The 18,359-nt window shown below is 41.2% G+C and overlaps 1 protein-coding gene across 1 annotated transcript; it reads left to right on the top strand.

Moving 5' to 3' along the window:
* Window positions 1–1,810: 1,810 nt before the first annotated feature.
* Window positions 1,811–5,499, top strand: LOC133916192 (myb-related protein 2-like). The gene is made up of 7 exons (XM_062359753.1): window positions 1,811–2,165; window positions 2,286–2,499; window positions 2,584–2,660; window positions 2,744–2,801; window positions 2,882–2,960; window positions 3,028–3,097; window positions 4,646–5,499. The coding sequence occupies exons 2-7, from the start codon at window positions 2,286–2,288 to the stop codon at window positions 5,204–5,206; spliced, it is 1,059 nt and encodes a 352-aa protein (XP_062215737.1). The 5' UTR covers window positions 1,811–2,165; the 3' UTR covers window positions 5,207–5,499.
* Window positions 5,500–18,359: the final 12,860 nt, after the last annotated feature.

Raw genomic sequence — 18,359 nt, 5'->3', positions numbered from 1 at the left:
GGACGCATAGGTGATACTAACTATGACTTTTGTACAAGCGCGTACTCAAAGGAAAAGCAACAAACACCAATGGAATAAAGGAACTAAACTGTCGTTTTAAAGCCCCTACTTAGGATTGAGAAATAAAAAATTTAATATAAAAAACCCTCTAATGCTAAAGTAAAAAACCACTGGAGATAAGCTTTGGATTTGACACGAGAGTCACGAGTAAAAACTATAGATTGTTTTTTCATTGCCGTCAAGTTCGCCGCCGAACTGCTGCGAGGCTCCCATCTGCGCGCTTAGACCTGTCCGGTTTCCATCCCGCCGTTGCCATCGTTCCGGCGGCAAATTCCGTTCCACGTCGAGTGGCAAGCACGGCGCGTCTGCAGTAGCACCTGGACGGCGTTTGGAAGCGGCATTCATGCAAGTGTCAAGGAGTTTGTATTTGTTGCAGATCTATCCTGGAAGTTCCTCATCAGCAGTAAACATTTTCGGCGGCTTGTTTGTCTGCCTTATCTCGGCGGTTTGTCAACTAACGATTCTGCCACCTGACAACTCGCGACTCGCTCATCTCGCCGATTCGCTCCTGTTCCGCCTTCGTCTTCGAGGTGTGAAGTCTGGCGAGGAGTTCAAGACAGGATTGATTCCGTGGTTGAGACGAATCCACCGGCTATCGGATCAGAGTTCGTGTGCAACAGCTGGCTCCGTTCGACTCCTACTCAGATTGGAGCCAAGTACAAGCTTCGTGCTTGGTGCCTGTATCCGGCACTTTCCATCTGTCATATGCACACGAGTTTGATGAAGCCAACTACGATCATAATTGATTATTGCTCGAAGCACACAAAAGATTTCCAGGAAATTCTCGAAAGATTTTTTGCTACATGCACAGAAAATGCTTACTGCATTGGATGCTTGTTTTGGCCCGCACATCAGGTGCTCATAGAATTTATTTGGGAAATTGAACTGCACTTTGAAGCCTGCCCGTTCCAAGTATTAATGTAGAAAAACCCTCTAACACGGAGGTAAAAAATCACAAGAAACAAACCTATATTATGATGGCTCAAAGTACAAGTATAGAAGTTGACCATATTTTAAGTCATATTCAAAGCGTATCCTATTAGAAACCTATCTATAATTTTAAAGCATAATATCTAACCAGAACAGATAGAAACCAAACTCAGAAAATTGCTGCACACAGATGCACAGCTGCACAGCCCATTATATTCGCCTATCCACTTTCCTTTTCCTTGATAGCTAAACAAGTGCAAAACTTGCAAGAGGAGACAAAAGGGAACCGTATGCTTATTCCAATATTCCAGGCTTTGCTTTTGCGCAGTCCCAAGGAAGGCATCAGTAAAAGACGTTCCTTTTCACTTTATTTATATGCAAAACTTTGTCCAATTCTTCTTCTGGATGCATCCAGTCAAAAAGAAATTTAAATATTTGCTGTCATATGAATGATAAAAAAATTCCTTAATCGATTATATATCATGTTTGTTTACGCTGAATGTATACATATGCGATGGCATCTGTGGTTGCAGAACATACATAATCCAAATCAATGCCGACTGTCTACAGATGTTGCCCTTTGATTTCACGATGGAAGTGCAGTGGAGAGTGGAATTAGTACCGAACGAGTAAGATATAATCCAAGAATCTAGTAGGCCTACAAGCTCAGACTGTATTACATACTACAAGCCCAAAGTTCTTCCTGCCAACAAGGCTCCTACTTTTATCCGCAAGACGAATAAACTTAATAAATCATGTCTGTCTGCAATATCAACCATATTTGTTAGTGCAGAATAAAAATGCAAGTGCGTTCTCGGAATTGACAAATAAAAAGATTGGTGTGGCATAGGGTACCTAATGGAATAAGTATAATATCTCTTTTCAGTTGCTGCAAAGATTGGGTCAGGCTTGAGTGTTTGTTCCATCGGTTCCAAATTCTCTCCTCACTTGCATGCCTTATAAAACCAGTCTCTGCATACCATCTTGGCATGAGTAGTCATAGTTTGTTAGAGCAGCTAAAGGTCATCTGACTCCCCAAGAATATAGCTCCAACGTGCGATGAACATCCCTTAGTTTACCAAACTAGAGGGCTGATAAGCTGCAACTGACGGTGACGGTTCCCATCAGGACTGTGCAGTCTACACCAGATATCAGTGAATACAGAATTGTCAGAGGTATGGTATGCTTCATGCATGTGCTCTTTGGTTTGCTTCATGCATGTGCTCTTTGGTTTGCTCAAACAAAGCAATCGAAATATGTTCTCATAGTCCTAACCTGAGGTACATTCATGTCAGATGTATCATCATCAACAACAGCTCCAGAGCCACAGCCATTTCCTGTCTTCCAGACAGAGTTTCCCTCAGGAGAGGCACTTGCTTTTGCAGGGAGGAAGTATTCCAGCAGAACCGGGGCTCGTGCTTTCTACTGATGCTAAGCCTAGGTTAAAATGGACACCTGAACTACATGAACGGTTTGTGGAGGCGGTAAATCAACTTGGTGGACCTGATAGTAAGTACACACTTAAAACACTCTATCTATAATACAAGCACGTACATGGAAGATTACCATCTAAACACTGTAAAAATATTGCAGAAGCTACTCCAAAGACAATCATGAGACTCATGGGTGTTCCTGGACTAACGCTATATCACCTTAAGAGTCATCTTCAGGTATTATATACGAAACTCTTAGAATTGTTGTTTTCCCTTATAATTGCCTCGTCAAGAAACTAAATTGTTTTGCCTTTTACTAGAAATACAGACTAAGCAAAAATGTCCATGCTCAAGCTAACGGTGGAAGTGCAAAAAATGGTAAGCATAGCCGATAGCGTTCTCATGTTACTTACCAGCCTCCTATTAAGCTTAGTACTTAGCGACTTTCGGCTCTTCAGTGGTTAGCTGCACCATGGCAATGGGGAAACAACCGGAAGGAAATGGATCGTCAGTCAGCCACCTAACCCAGACAAACAAGTACGAGATGAATAAATCTTTGCTTCAGCATTTTTGCAGAAGATAACATAGTTTTGCATTTTATCAGATCTGTGCACATAGGTGAAGCCCTTCAGATGCAAATTGAAGTACAGCGGCGGCTACATGAGCAACTAGAGGTACAGAAGCAGCAGAACATAAATTATATTACCATTGAAATTACCACTTTTACATCCCTAACCGATACATAAAGTTTACATTTTCTTGACTGATGCATTCTAGGAGTACTATAGACTGGATTTTGTGGCCGAATATATAACAAAATATATCTCAAATCAGAATTTAATTATATACTAGTACACTCATCACATGAAGGTTTATAATGTAATGGAAATACAAGATATAGAAAACATCCAAGTAAAAATATGGACCATGCAACCATAGAGTAACATTGTTCGGATAAACACCCACTGGGAGGATAGTTGGGTGGCATCAGTTGCTAGGGGAGGGATTGAACTATATATTAGGGAGACTTAGAACATTGGGGGAGGCATAGGAGAAGGGGATTGGGACTAGATTGATTTCTCTTACTTGATTAGTTCGATTACATGACTTCTATAAATAAGACTCCCAAAAGAAAGTCCCTTACCAAATCCAATTCTATCTCCTAACTAATTCTATCTCTAATTAATAACAAATCTAATCTTACCTTTTAAATGACCTCTAACGAATCTGATCTAACCTTTTCTCTAAATGATATCTAATCTTTCTAAATAACTAACTAGTAAAGTAGGCGCAGTAATGCGTGCTACAGTGTCACTCCAGCCCAAAGGCCCTCGCAGATGACAAACATGACCTTGGCCAGTAAGACAAAATTAAGGTATGAGTAACCATCATTAAGTAAACTTCATGGATATGCGTGTACTGTCTGTCAAATGTCAATCTAACTACATCTTAATCACCATGACTTTGAGGAAAAACTTGCATGTAATTATTCCGATCCACTCAATTTTTAACCAATCACTAGCTTCATCGTTCTCCTGTATGAGTAATTGTATCATATGCGAAGTAAAACATTCAAGAGACAAAAACAAAATTGTGTTGTATGCATATCTATAGCTCCACTGCATCCACAAAAGTATGTGTTGTATGCCATGCATATCTATAGCTCCAGTCTATCGACACAAGTATATGCAGTATAACAGACCATGAGTTTTTAGAGATAAAAAGGAAGCCTGAAATTCAAGTCTTCTTACAGTTGTCTAGGGAGGTAGATAGTCTTCATAGCGCATTTGAATATACTCAGTTCCAACAACAGTTAAATGCCTTTCATTAACTTAAGTTAAAATGTTGGATAATACCAGAGTAGCTTGAAGTCAAATTAGTTGTCACATACTTAAGAACATTAAGATTTGCTTGTATCATATATGGACTTGTGGAGTACCTTTTTTTTTTTTTGTAAAATGATAGTTCTTAAGAAAGTTCACAGAAGCTGAACTATCATAAATCCAGGATGCTATTCTTTGCATTATTCCTAGCTACTGTCAGAGTGTTGGACCTTATGCTCTTTTTTGCTGCTTGCACACGATTTGTTATGCACAATGATACATAGCCCAGGTAGGAGTTCACCATTAATGAAATTCCACTCCAAGAAAGAAAAAAATGAAAGGAGCAATGCTCAAATACTGATAATGTAAGGACTTACATAGTATGATGCCTTTCATCAGGTACAAAGGCACTTGCAACTCCGGATTGAAGCACAAGGAAAGTATCTACAATCGGTGCTGGAAAAGGCGCAGGAGACACTTGCAAAGCAAAATGCAGGCTCAGTTGGTCTAGAAACTGCAAAGATGCAACTGTCAGAATTAGTCTCAAAGGTATCAACAGAATGCCTCCAGCATGCCTTTACAGGCTTCGAGGAGATTGAAGGTTCACAAATGCTACAAGGACACGCCATGCAACTTGGTGATGGATCAGTTGATAGCTGCTTAACTGCATGTGAGGGCTCACATAAAGATCAAGATATCCTATCAATTAGCCTTTCTGCTCACAAAGGAAAGGAGATAGGAGGTATGACGTTTGCTACGCAAGTGAAAGAAACAGGAAGCGAGGATTTGTTTCTCGACAAACTGAGCAGGACGCCTCCAAGTCACCAAGAAAGGCGTGAGGGGAGAGACAGCTTTAGTATGCCATGCCAGACAGCAAATTTGGATTTGAATATCAATGACACAAATGACGGGCCACAGAACTGCAAGAAATTTGACTTGAATGGGTTCAGCTGGGCCTAGGAAGTTGCCATTGATTCAGACTTGGATTGGTCTGCCAAGCAAATAGCAGCGAGAACAAGTGAAACGTAATGATTCTTCCAAAGATCAGAGACATTGTCATATATAAAAATTGCTACAACTTTGTGATCCTCGGACCAACGGTGCTCTCGGCCATCACAATTCAGTGAAATAAGTGATGAAGTCGACAATAAGTAGGCCATGTAGATTGGTAGAGGCTATTACAGAACTCGGTGTTCTCCTCCTACGCTTTATTGTGACTCTGTACAATAGAAATACAACGATTTTTGTTGCAATCCCCCGTCAATGATTAGTGTTTGGACTGACCGTGCCAAGGAACTGATTTATCTTTTGCCTCCTTTTTTTTTTTTCACATCAGCACTCAATCATCGCCCTGCTGCCATCTAATGGATCTAGAAGACTAGAACTCAACCATCGAACAAAATGTTGAGACCCTTTTAACACAGCATCTACTTCATCTGCCTGTTCGAGTGTTGGGATTATGCATCGTTGTTTCAGGCGGCTACGAAGTGGCAATCGGACAGGGGAGCCCCAATGCACAAATCAAAGAAGCGATCAGGGCTCTCGATGAAACGGCAACCCAGGATTAAAAGGAAGCGAAGAATCTAGCAACCGCAAAGGCAAATAAATCTCACCTTCAAATTGATCTGGGTGGTGGTTGCAGAAGGGGAAGCATCTGCCCCTGCTAAAAAAATGCCGCTTCTTCCCCCTCTAAAAACTCGTCGCCGAATTTGAGAAGGTGAAGGATCGATGTCTGTAGCTCCGTTTGGGAATCTTGCTCCCAAAAATTTGTTGATTTGATTTTGAAGGTCTAATGTGTAACGGAAGCAGCAGTCATGCAACTGCATTACTGCAGGATATTGATTTTTTTTTTCTCTGACAAGGGTTCCATTGATGTTTTCTGGGCCTGCCGAAGACTAAAGCGCAGGTGTGGGAAGCCCATTTATCCTGCTTGTACTGGGCCTCAAAGCATTAAACGTAGTATTGCGGCCCATCAGCCATCAGTGCCATCATTGAATTTTTATATTTTTTTAAAAAAATGCAAATATATGTGTTTCTTTTGAAAAATTGCAAATTTAGACTCATGTCGTCCATTAGAAGGGTGACATGTCAGGTTGTGTCATGGGTCTTCCAACGATCGATGAATCCATTATGGCATCCAACGAGCGACATGTTATGATATAAAAGGGCAGATCGGCCTCCCCACGGGGTATTGTTCTCATTTCTTGCTTTCACCTATGCGCGCAAAGAGAGAGGAAAGGAGAGGAGAGGGGAGGGAGAGGAGAGAAGAGCGGCGAAGTCTTGCTGAAATCTTTCAGTATTAGAGATAAATATTCTAACCTTGGTAAAAAAAATTACAAAAATTAGGTTAACCATCATATCTAGTTATGAACATAACACTACCACATAAATTGTTTTCCTACTCAGCTTGTAACCATTTTTCCAGTTGAGATTCAAGCTATCAATAAGAAGGGGACTGTAAAAATAAGCAACTACTCCAGTCAGCTATAAGAACTAACTATTAGAATCTTTATTATAGTCGATTGCCATCACAAACCGATTAAGCTAACCAAAGTATCAAATATGGAATTTAGTGGTATTGCACATAGGTTCGTTAGGCATCAGATATAGGATTTAGTGATACAAGTGAGTGCACGTGGCCGCGTGACGGGTTGTTTGGGTTCTTGTGTGCCTAGGACTCCTCGGCCGCTAGAAATCGTGCGGTTTTTTGGTTTTTTTGCAGTGATTTTTTTGCTGCTTTTTTATTGTGTGGGAGTGAGGAACCAAGGTGAGAGGGGGTGACGTAGGAACCAACTCCTGCTTGATAAAGTAGATATTGCACCTAATTTTTGTAGGAATAGTTGTAACTATTCAACGTATGTTTTTAGAGATAGTTGTATTATTAGTATATATAGGTTTATATAGCAACATAGAGTAATCGTTAGACCTAGGTTTTTAGGATGGTGTAGTTCTTTATGTCTATGCTTTATATGGATAGTTGTGATGTTATTAGGTATAGATTTTTACAGCAATATGGAGCAACTGTTAGACTAGGTTTTTTAGATTGGTGTAACTCTTTAGAACTAGGTTTTTTAAGATAGGTGTAATGTTATTAGATATACGTTTTTACAACAAAGTAGAGCAATTGTTAGCCCTATGTTTTTTAAGATAATTGTAACTATTGGATGTAGGTTTTTTGGATAGTTGTAACTATTGGATGTAAGTTTTTTAGGGATAATTGTAGCGGTTGAACTTAGTTTTTTAGAGATAGTTGTAATGTTATTCAATATAGTTTTTTACAGCAACGATCGTGGGCAGGTATGATGCTAACCACCCAAAATTGTTTGACCAACACATGGATGAAAGGCACCGCTTGTACCCACTTGAAGATGCTTGACTCACGTGGCGCACATGCAGGACCCTTACCCGGTGCATAGGGATTAGGCTCGGTCATTGATAGTATGTTTCTTCGACACCAAAAATAGTTGTACCCTAAATTTAACTTACAAAGAACTTGTGTCAACCTACATAACATTTTTTCACAAAAGGAACTCATGTATCAGATAGGGGTGGAGGTCGGTACTAACATCAAGTGGCTAGACAGTGGGTAAATGACCATGCCTCCGAGATACGTGGGGCACTCGATAGGATCTACGAGAAGGCATAGAAGATCATGAATATGTTCACTTGTAGGTCAACTTTGGACATTTGCTTATCGTCCCCTGCTGCTCGACTAGCTCAGACACCACCAGTTTGACCCCTTGCCCCTCCGCGATGACGATGACCACTGCTTAGAGTCCACACCTCTCAACGACGTCCATGGCTAGGCTTCCCTTGCCACTACATGCCTAACGTACACTGAGCATTATGGCGATAGCTCCTCTAGACTATCTTACACTTGGGCCCGGTGAGCACTACGATAGTAGCTCCTCTAGATCGTCTTACACTGGTCCCGGTGAGCACTACAACGACATCTCCTCCAGATCGTCTTACACTAGTGCTGGAGAGTCAGATACCTCTATTAAGAATGCATTATGTGCTTCATTAACTCCGAATTCACAATTCATACTAACATATTTTGTTTCATAAAGCACATGCAGAGATCGAGGATTTTGATGACATACATGTGATGAAGTGCCCCGAGTTATCCCCAATGCATTAAATTTTATTATACCAGTCCCTGGATCAGTCGCTAGTAAATACAAGTCTTGCATAAAGGACTATGCTAAGGGAGTGGTGAAATAACTCCACCAAACTATTAATACGTAAAGAACTATGCTAAGGCCTGCGAGAAACATGGTCCATGACACCAGATGGCACAACAGAGTTAGCATGGGGGCACATCACTCCATAGGCAACTCAGGTGCAGAGGTGACCAAGACTTATTCGTCAAACTTACCGTTGACATCGGTGAAGTCTGGATCTTTCTTTGAAATCATAAGCAAGGGTGAGTACAAACGTACTCAACAAGTCCCAACCCATGCCCTACATCAAGGGGTATAAATATATGCATACAATATTGACAAGGGTAAGGCCGTAAGTTTAACTTTTACGGAATTGCTAAGTTTATATATGAAAGGGTTTGTTTTCATAAGACGGGTTTTCTGAAAACATCATAACATCAGTATTAAATGGGGGGGGGGGGGGGGAGGGGATTCGGCCATGGTGGAAAGTCACTAGGACCCAAGTTTTAATGTTCCCGAACACTCTGTCCACAACAATCCACGTAAAGATTTGTTGTTTAAATCCATGACCCCTCAGTAAATCATGGCTGAACATTTGCAAAAGAGTTTGGAAGTGAAAGTGGAGAGTGAGCGAGAAAGAGAAAAAAAGAATAATTTGAGTGCCACCCACAATTCGGTGAGTGAGAGCCACAAACCAAATGTGAGAGATAAAAAGAGAAGAGAGGGAGAGAATCTAGTCATGTTAGCCAGCAAATCTGAAATAAGAAATGTGAGGACTCACCCAGATCAAGTATTCTTTGTGCTTGTGTACAAAGATTTATTGCTTTCAGCTAACGACATAGCATCTCTTTCTAGTGTTGTGTCTCATCTTTTGCAGGACTATGAAGATGTGTTTCCAAAGGAAACCCCAGCTGGACTTCCTCCTTTGCGTGGCATTGAACATCAAATCAATCTCATTTCGGGTGCTGCACTACCAAATCGACCACCATACCGCACCAACCCCGAAGAAACAAAGGAGATTCAAAGTTAAGTGCAAGAACTTTTACATAAAGGTTATGTGCGTGAAAGTTTAAGTCCTTATGCTATTCCTGTGATCTTGGTACCAAAGAAAGATAGTTCATGGAGGATGTGTGTAGATTGTAGAGCCATCAACAATATCATTGTTCGCTATCGTCACCCTATTCCTAGGCTAGATGATATGCTAGATGAGTTGAGTGGTTCCATAATATTCACTGAAATTGATTTGAGAAGTGGTGACCATCAAATAAGAATGAAAATTGACGATGAATGGAAAACTACTTTCAAAACAAAGTTTGGACTGTATGAATGGTTAGTTATGCCTTTCGGTTTGACTAATGCTCCTAGCATTTTCATGAGATTAATGAACCATGTCTTGAGATCTTTCATTGGTAAATTTATTGTGGTTTACTTTGATGATATCCTAATTTACATCAAGTCTTTTAAGGAGCATGTTGATCATCTTCAGTAAGTCTTAGATGTGCTTAGAAAAGAAAGATGATTCACTAACCTTGAGAAGTGCACCTTTTGTACAGAACATATTGTATTTCTTGGCTTTGTTGTTTCAGGAAGGGGATTGAAGTGGATGAATCAAAGGTGAAGGCAATCAAGGATTGGCCAACTCCTGTGAATATAAGCCAGGTAAGAAGTTTTCATGGTCTTGCTGGTTTTTATAGGATATTTGTGAGAGATTTCAGTACCCTAGCTGCACCCTTAAATGAATTGAAAAAGAAAGGTGTTGCTTTTGAATAGGGATAATCACAAGAACATGCTTTTCAAGAACTAAAGAAATGTTTGACCAAAGCACATTTACTGATTTTACCTGATTTCACTAAAACTTTTGAAGTTGAATGTGATGCTAGTGGAATTGGTATAGGAGGTGTGCTCATGCAAGAAGGAAAACTTGTAGCATATTTCAGTGAAAAATTAGGAGGTGCACAACTGAATTATTCCGTGTATGATAAAGAGTTGTATGCTTTGGTTCGAGTACTTGAAACTTGGCAATATTACTTGTGGCCAAAAGAATTTGTTATTCATTTAGATCATGAGGCTTTAAAGTACTTGAAGGGCCAAGCTAAATTGAACTGTAGACATGCCAAGTGGGTTGAGTTCATAGAAACTTTCCCATATGTTGTGAGATACAAGAAAGGTAAGGACAATCTTATGGCTGATGCTTTGTCTCGTAAAAATGTCTTGTTGAATCAGCTAGAGGTGAAGGTGCCTGGCTTAGAGAGTTTGAAAGATTTGTATGGTAGAGACTCTGAATTTTTAGAACCATATGCGCAATGTAAAAATGGGAAAGGATGGGAGAAATATCACTTGCATGATGGGTTCTTGTTTTGAGCTAACATGTTGTGTGTTCCAAATTCTTCAGTTAGACTCTTGTAGTTGCAGAAAGCACATGCAGGTGGATTGATGGGTCACTTTGGACGTGATAAGACCTATGAGCTGCTGGCCGACCATTTCTATTGGCCAAAGATGAGAAGAGATGTTGAGAGATTTGTGCAGTGCTGCGTCACATGCCACAAAGCTAAGTCAAAACTGAATCCCCATGGTTTATATATTCCACTTTCTATTTCGAGTGTTCCTTGGAAGGACATTAGTATGTATTTTGTGTTGGGATTACCTAGAACTAAGAGGGGAAGGGATTCCGTTTTTGTTATTGTTGATAGATTCTCAAAGATGGCACATTTTATACCGTGTTATAAAAGCGATGATGCTTCCCATATAACAAATCTGTTTTTTAGGGAAATTGTGAGATTACATGAGATGCCAAAGACAATTGTTTCAGATCGTGACACGGAATTTTTTAGCAACTTTTGGAAGACTTTGTGGGCAAAACTTGGAACAAAGTTGCTATTTTTCACAACATGTCACCCACAAATGGATAGGCAAACTGAGGTGGTGAATAGAACACTTTCAATGCTACTGCGAGCAATGATCGAGAAGAATTTGAAAGAGTGAGAAGAATGCTTACCACATGTGGAATTTGCTTATAACAGGGCAGTACACTCTACCACCAACATGTGTCCATTTGAAATTGTATATGGATTCAAACCGATTGCTCCTATCGATTTGATGTCTCTACCATTGCAGGAAAGGAGTAACATGGAAGCCTCAAGGCGTGCTGCATATGTTAAGAAGATACATGAAAAGACTAAGGAAGAAATTAAGAAGAAAACAAAATGCTATGCTGTGAAGGCCAACAAGCATCGCAAGGAGCTGACTTTTAAGCTGGGTGATCTGGTTTGGGTACATCTACGCAAGGAACGCTTTCCAGACAAGGTTGCACTATTATCCGGCTACTTGCAGTTAGTTATCCGGCTTCTTTGAAGCTAGTTATCTTGTTCGTGGTCCTACATCGTGAAGATCGGGATCCATCCGTATCACGTGAGCTTGTTCGAAGAACTGCTGTGACCTCGCTGGCTGGCTGGTGGCATGTGAGGTTCCACGATTAGCTCCAGACATCATGGGTCGGGGTCCATTCAGAAAATTGGATTGGATGGATGTTGCATGCTTGGCCTTGCGGGGCAATTGGCAATGAAGTGCCCGGTCTCACCACAATTGAAGCATACCTTGCTTGGATTGGTCACTTGGCCACCACTGTTTTACTGTGTCTTGACATTACTCTGGCGGCGATAGGAAAGGCTGGGCTAGTGTGACGTAGTGGCTGGAATCCTGAACTGCATTGTGGTCTGAGCCTTTTGCTCAGAGAAGGTAGGACGCTTGAACCTCAGAGAAGGTAGAACTTGCGCTTCTTGTTCTTGTAGAGCTCTACCATAGCTTCTTCTAGCAGAATGGTCATGTTCATCAAGGTGTTGAAATCTAGGTAGATGTGTGGAGTCAGTTGTGCCTTCAAGTTGCTCTCCATCCCTTTCTTGAACCTATTCTGTTCCTTCTTATCAGTTGAGACTTCTTCAGGTGCATAACGAGATAATTCAATGAATTTGCGAATATACTCATTCACACTCATGTTGCCTTGCTTCAGCCTTCATAATTCATCTGCTTTAAGCTCCATGGTTCCCTTCAAAATGTGGTATCAACGGAATCTTCCACAAATTCTTCCCAAGTGATTGTTGCAGCATTGTCTGTGGCTTCATAAAAGTTATCCCACCATGCTAAAGCTGTACCAGTGAGCTAATAAGATGTTAGGAGAACTCTATCTCTTCCCATACAGTTGATAACATCCAACTTCCTCTGAATGTTCCTTAACCAATCATTTGCATCTATGGGATTTTCTGTCCCTTCAAAGATGGGTTGTTTGATCCTAACAAACCCAGCCATCTTGTTGGGAAGTCCTGGTGCATGTTGTCAGGGTTGGTTGATTTCGTGTGCCAAGGCGGCCAACAGACGGGTCTATTGCACCATGACCGCTACCAAGTAATTAGCAGGAGGGTCAAGCAATTCTTGATCATCCCCATTTTCTCCTTGATTTTCTGCTTCACTTTCTCCTTGATTCTCCTCTTCTTCTCCATGATTCTGAGCATGGCGCTCGCGACATTGCTGGATCCTAATGGAGCACTTGGGTGCCATCTATTTTAAGAGGGGAGAGATGAAGCATAAGCTGAGAGAGGAGACTAGGTTGGTTTAGTTTGTTGTTATTCTTAGGAAAAGATCACAGGGCTCCAAGCCTTGCTAGCACACAAAGGAAAGCTCACTCAAAGCAAATCACACCACCAAACTAGAACAACAAGCTTGATACAACGGGAAGGGAAAGGTACAACACTAGCGGTTACTACACGTGACCACACTACGATACATAGGGGGTACATAAGCCTAGCTCGTACTAGGATCGGACCAAGATGCTTCATTCCCCTTCGTCAGAGCTCTAGGCTTCCTCGGCTCTGGTGGCGTCCTCGTCCTCCTTGACGGAAGGATTTCCTGGTGGAGTGAGAGGAGTGTACTCATCATCTTCTTCCATGCCAGGGGATCGCTGGGTCAAAACAAGAGGTTATTCTTCATCGATAGTCTCACGAGGTGTAGGTGGTGGTGGAGTAGGAATAGCCTTTGAAAACTTCCTTTTGATGCTCCCCATGGGGCAGATAGAGATCCCTTCAAGTAACGGACGTATTTCCACCCCAGGGAGGTGGAGGGTCCTCCTGTTGGCATGACCGGTGAGGTAGGCTTCACTGATCCGCCTGTTGTGGTGCTCCTCTGCTGCCTTTGCTGCTTCTTCAGTTGCCACAACATGGCTTTTGACTTCTGCAGCTTAGGCTTTGGCCTCAGCGAGTTGGACACGTAGGGACCTCCCACGTGTTTTTGCTTCTTCGGCTCAGCGAATGCATCTTCTTAACTCTGTTGCCTACTGGTCATACATTTCATCTAGGGCCAACGGGTATCACGTCATGGCTACCATGGTCGGGTTGCTTTCTCGCATCCCCATGCCTTCCAAGATGTTCATCTGTGCCATCCAAGTGGGGGCGATTTCTCTCCATTAGGGGAAAGCATCTTATTGACATACGACTGATGGGCTTCTCATAGATCTGGCATATGTGACACAGTGCTTTGTGAGTGATAGCTTGGTAGGTATCAACAAACCTAAATCCTATGGTGGTCACACTCCACAGCTTCTTGTCGAGGTAGTCATCACTAGCTCTGATGTGGATGATGACCTCACAACACTCAGTGTCGTACTCCTCGAACTCCCTGCCAATGTACTTTGGGTGCTCCACAATACCCAACCTGGTCATGGTAGAGTATAGCACCTTCGGAAAGCTGAGGGTGTCCAAGCAGTACTCGGTTACCCATCTGTATTCCTCCATCTGAGGAAACAGGAGAGCAACGTTTGTGAAAGGGTTTTTCAATAGAAGAAGGAAGTGTAAGAAGTTTTCTAAAATAATTTTAAGGAAATTTTCACGTTCATGTCTATGGTCTCGTCCTACAGCCATGTATGGCACTGACACCACCTGAAGTGCCTCGGGTTATCCACGGTGCTTAAAACTTTATTATACCAGTCCCTATATTAGTTGTAGGTAAATACAAGTCTTACAATAGGTGATACAATAGTCAAACAACAAAAGGAGTAGTGAAATAACTCCACCAAGCTAGTAATACATAAAAGACTATAATAAGACCTACAAGAAACATAGTCCATGACACCAGAGGGCATAGCAGAGCCAGCATGGGGGACATACCACTCCATAGGCAACTCGGGTGCGGGCGTGACCAAGACTTATTCGTTAGCCTCACCGTCGGCGTCGGTGAAGTCCGGATCTTTCTTTGAAATCATAAGCAACAATGAGTACAAATGTACTCAGCAAGTCTCAACCCTTGCCCTACATCAAGGGTTATAAATACATGCATACAATATTGATAAGAGTAAGGCTGTAAGTTTACCTTTTGCGGAAATGCTAAATTTACACATGCAATGGTTCATTTTCATAAGGCGGGTATTGTGAAAACATCATAACATTAGTATTAAATGAAGGGGGAGGGGTTCAGCCATAGTGGAAAGTCACTAGAGCCAAGTTTTAATGTCGTCGGACACTCCATCCGCAGCAACCCATGACAAATTGCCAGATGTATATCCAAAAATAGGCACGCCTTGTCCACTCACACTCCAAGTTGAGCTTGGCAACAAAACACCATCGTGGCAAGGTGACTCAACAAAACTATTACCCACCACATCATCATACCACTAGTTGCCTACAGGAACTAAACAGGGGTTCCTGACCTATACTAGGCCTTCAACGGAGTCGACAAGCCTGCACCTACTTACACCTACTCCATGATCTCCTGTTGCACTCCTGCCTTCGAACATCTAGTGAACTAGCAGGTGGGGTTTAGACTAAGCCCTACCACATACAGGGTTGAGTGGTTGTACAGTGAAGACTAGGTAAGATATCAAACCAACCCCGTCCTTAATCGAGCCAAGGCAAACATCTCCACACTAAGCTGGTCACACAAGCATCACTTAAACTCCCAAGGCATTCCTGGTGAGGACCGTGATTTTCCCCATCTCTAACAAGCTCTCTGTTGTTATTAGCCATCCTGTAATCCTTCCCATCATGATAACTTACACGACACTAAAGCACCAAGTTTCACATATTTCGTAAAACTAAGCATGATTATGTATGAAATAACTGTAAAGTACACAACCCTAAACATACTAGTATCAAGGTGTTCGTCTTAGTGTAGTTAAGGTTGTCGAGACGACTGTCCTAGAGTTACCAAGGTTATAAGTCAAAAGTTCTTTGCTTCATTGTAAGATGCTGGAAGAGAGCAAATCGGGAATGCTAAGGATAATAACTTCAATAGTGCAGTAAATGCAACATTGTTGATCCGATAGAATGACTTGGTATGAAGTAACTTCACAACAAATGAAAATCTAGTAAAACCAGCACATCCAGGTTAATGTTCACGCTTTAACTCTTCTATTACGCTTGCAAACATTGTTTGGCCGCCACCATGGCCTTCAGCTATGTACATTTCCTATATCATATCATGAATTCTATCATCAGTGTCTTCATCCTCATTGAAACCAACATCCTCTTGACCACTAATACATTCATCCTGATGGTGTGCATTTTCATGAACTCCGGCATCAAATGGTTCTCCATGATGGATCCACCTATTGTATGTGCTTGCCATCCCATAAATATATAAGTGATCCTCCACATGTCCTTGAGGTCGATGAATCTGATTCAGACATTTACGACATGGGCAAAGTATTTCTTAATTCTCGTAAAATCTTTCCCTAACAAACTTCACAAAATCGTTACCCCATCAAAATGTGCCTTGCTAAATTGTCTAGCATTTATCTAACTTTTTTCCATCTATCAAACATTCACTCATTACAGTGCCCAGAATAAATCAACATTACTATGCATGCTTTATAAATCTTTTGTACCGTGCAACATATATCAACAGAAAAAATGGTTCCATGACAAAAGAAATCATAAAATCTACAAACATATTCTCAATTCAATTATTTACTAGAATATACTCAAATTAAATAATGTACTATCTAAAATAGCATAGACATGTGCAACAATCTATAATATCACCATTATTCAAGCAAAATCTAGGCATTGAGAAGCAAGGGATATTACTGAAATCAATACCGAATGGAGGGCATCCATACCTTCATTAGAAGACTGACTAGACTAGCTGTTGTAGCCAGATGGTGGGTCGCATGGTTAAACGTCGCTGCCGAGGAAGACAAGCCCTTCTAGGGCTACTGCGTTGTCCCAGAGGCATGGCTGCTGTGTTGGCCTGCACCGCAAGGCAGTGCCACCGGGGTGCGCCGCTGTCTCTACCGGTATGCGCCACCACAGATCAGCACTGCGAGGTGCGCACCGTCGCATCTGGTCTGCGCCACCAAAGTGTCAAGTCATCACCGTTGTTAGTTTATTTAGGGGGTGCACCACCATCTCAGCGCTGGGGGCACGATCTATTTTCTTGCCAAGTCCCAAAACAAACTTGTTGCTCTGTCCTGCAACTGACAGGTAGGCCACAAATTTATGTATATATAAAATTGTAGATGTCAAGGACTCAAACTCCCTCCATAGCTTAGTGGTAGTGCAGATCCCCTCATCCGATTGGTCCCAGGTTCAAACCTTGGGATGGGTTGTTTTTATTTTTATTATGCCTCCCTACTTTTCATCTCATACTTACATGTGGGACCCTGGCTGACTGGTGAGCCACACTTGCTTTATCCATGTTAGAATTTTATGACAATAGAACTTTTTCACAGGTGCTAGCCAAACTCTTATGATAAAATTGTTTTGTCACAACACTTTGGTGTATCGGTCTGTGATGATTTTTTTTTGGCCTTAGTGATGGCTGTACTACTATTCGTCACTAAAACGTAGGGTTACAGCCCCAAATTAATTCTTATGACACTTTCTAGAAAAAACATCATAAATCAATGACAATTTATAGTATTGTCATATAATTTTCGTCATAGATTAGTAGATTTGTTATAGTGAATATCTCACCGCTAAGTAGTGAAGCACATCTTGAGGTATCTCAAACACATCCTTGAGTATTGTCTTTGGTTTTCTGCATCCTCTTCGCTTTGTTTTCGAGGTTTTCGGATGCCGACTTTGCTAGTTGTAGTATTGATAGAAAGAATACCTCGAGTATTTGTCATTTCTTGTGTACTTCTCTTATTTGTTGGTCTTCTCGTAAGCACTCTAGTGTTGCACAGTCAACTGCTGAAGCTGAATATATTGCTGCCGCTAGTTGTCATTCTAAGATTTTATGGATGATTGCTACTTTGAGAGATTTTAGGTTAGACTTCAAGAGTGTGCCAGTTCTGTATGACAACATTAGTGCCATAAGCTTAGCCAATAATCCAGTCCAGTAATCAAGAACACAATAAGAAGGGAGACATTGACATGCGATACATAGATACTCAACTTCATCTTGTTGACATCTTTATCAAACATATGGATGCAATCAAGTTTGCTTTTCTGAGGGGAGAGCTTGAAGTGTGTCATCCTTATGGCATTGTGTGACGGGGAGTTGCCATTGTACTTACTCTATCTTATTTTTGTTGCATTTGTATTGCATAGCATTATGTGAGATAATCATAGTAGGTCAGTTTTGACTTGTAAATCTTTAGTATTTTCAGTTACTAGCCTTGAATTTGGACTAAGTTGAGTAGTTGTGCGGAGTAATCTTTTAATGTTAGGCTCCTCTTGATGCTTTAACATGAAATATTTCAAGCAAGTTAGTTTTCCGAAAGATAACATTTGACAATTTTATGAATCATATAGACTATAAAATGCTACATTCTTGATCACCATGTTCGTAATTGATTTGGCTTAGTCAATACTTGTGCTAAGGCTAGTTTGATGAATTTCTTGCTCTAAGCTTCTTGGTTCAAGACAGTGGATTAGGGAACATTGTACTATATTTTATATCTTTGTCAAATATTTAGCTCATGATAGAACATTAGGGGAGCTTATGTTCCTTGTGTTATAAAG

The sequence above is a fragment of the Phragmites australis genome, chromosome 4 (genome assembly GCF_958298935.1).
Source record: "Phragmites australis chromosome 4, lpPhrAust1.1, whole genome shotgun sequence".
NCBI classification, from domain to species: domain Eukaryota; kingdom Viridiplantae; phylum Streptophyta; class Magnoliopsida; order Poales; family Poaceae; genus Phragmites; species Phragmites australis.
The sequence above is the reverse complement of the archived record's forward strand: the minus strand, read 5'-3'. Positions and strand labels throughout refer to the sequence as shown.

Excerpts from the sequence above, each read along its gene's own strand:
- LOC133916192 (XM_062359753.1), top strand. The coding sequence starts at position 2,286 with ATGTATCATCATCAACAACAGCTCCAGAGCCACAGCCATTTCCTGTCT. Across the intron at positions 2,500-2,583 it reads TCAACTTGGTGGACCTGATA|AAGCTACTCCAAAGACAATC; the intron begins GTAAGTACACAC and ends AAAATATTGCAG. Across the intron at positions 2,802-2,881 it reads CGGTGGAAGTGCAAAAAATG|TGGTTAGCTGCACCATGGCA; the intron begins GTAAGCATAGCC and ends TCGGCTCTTCAG.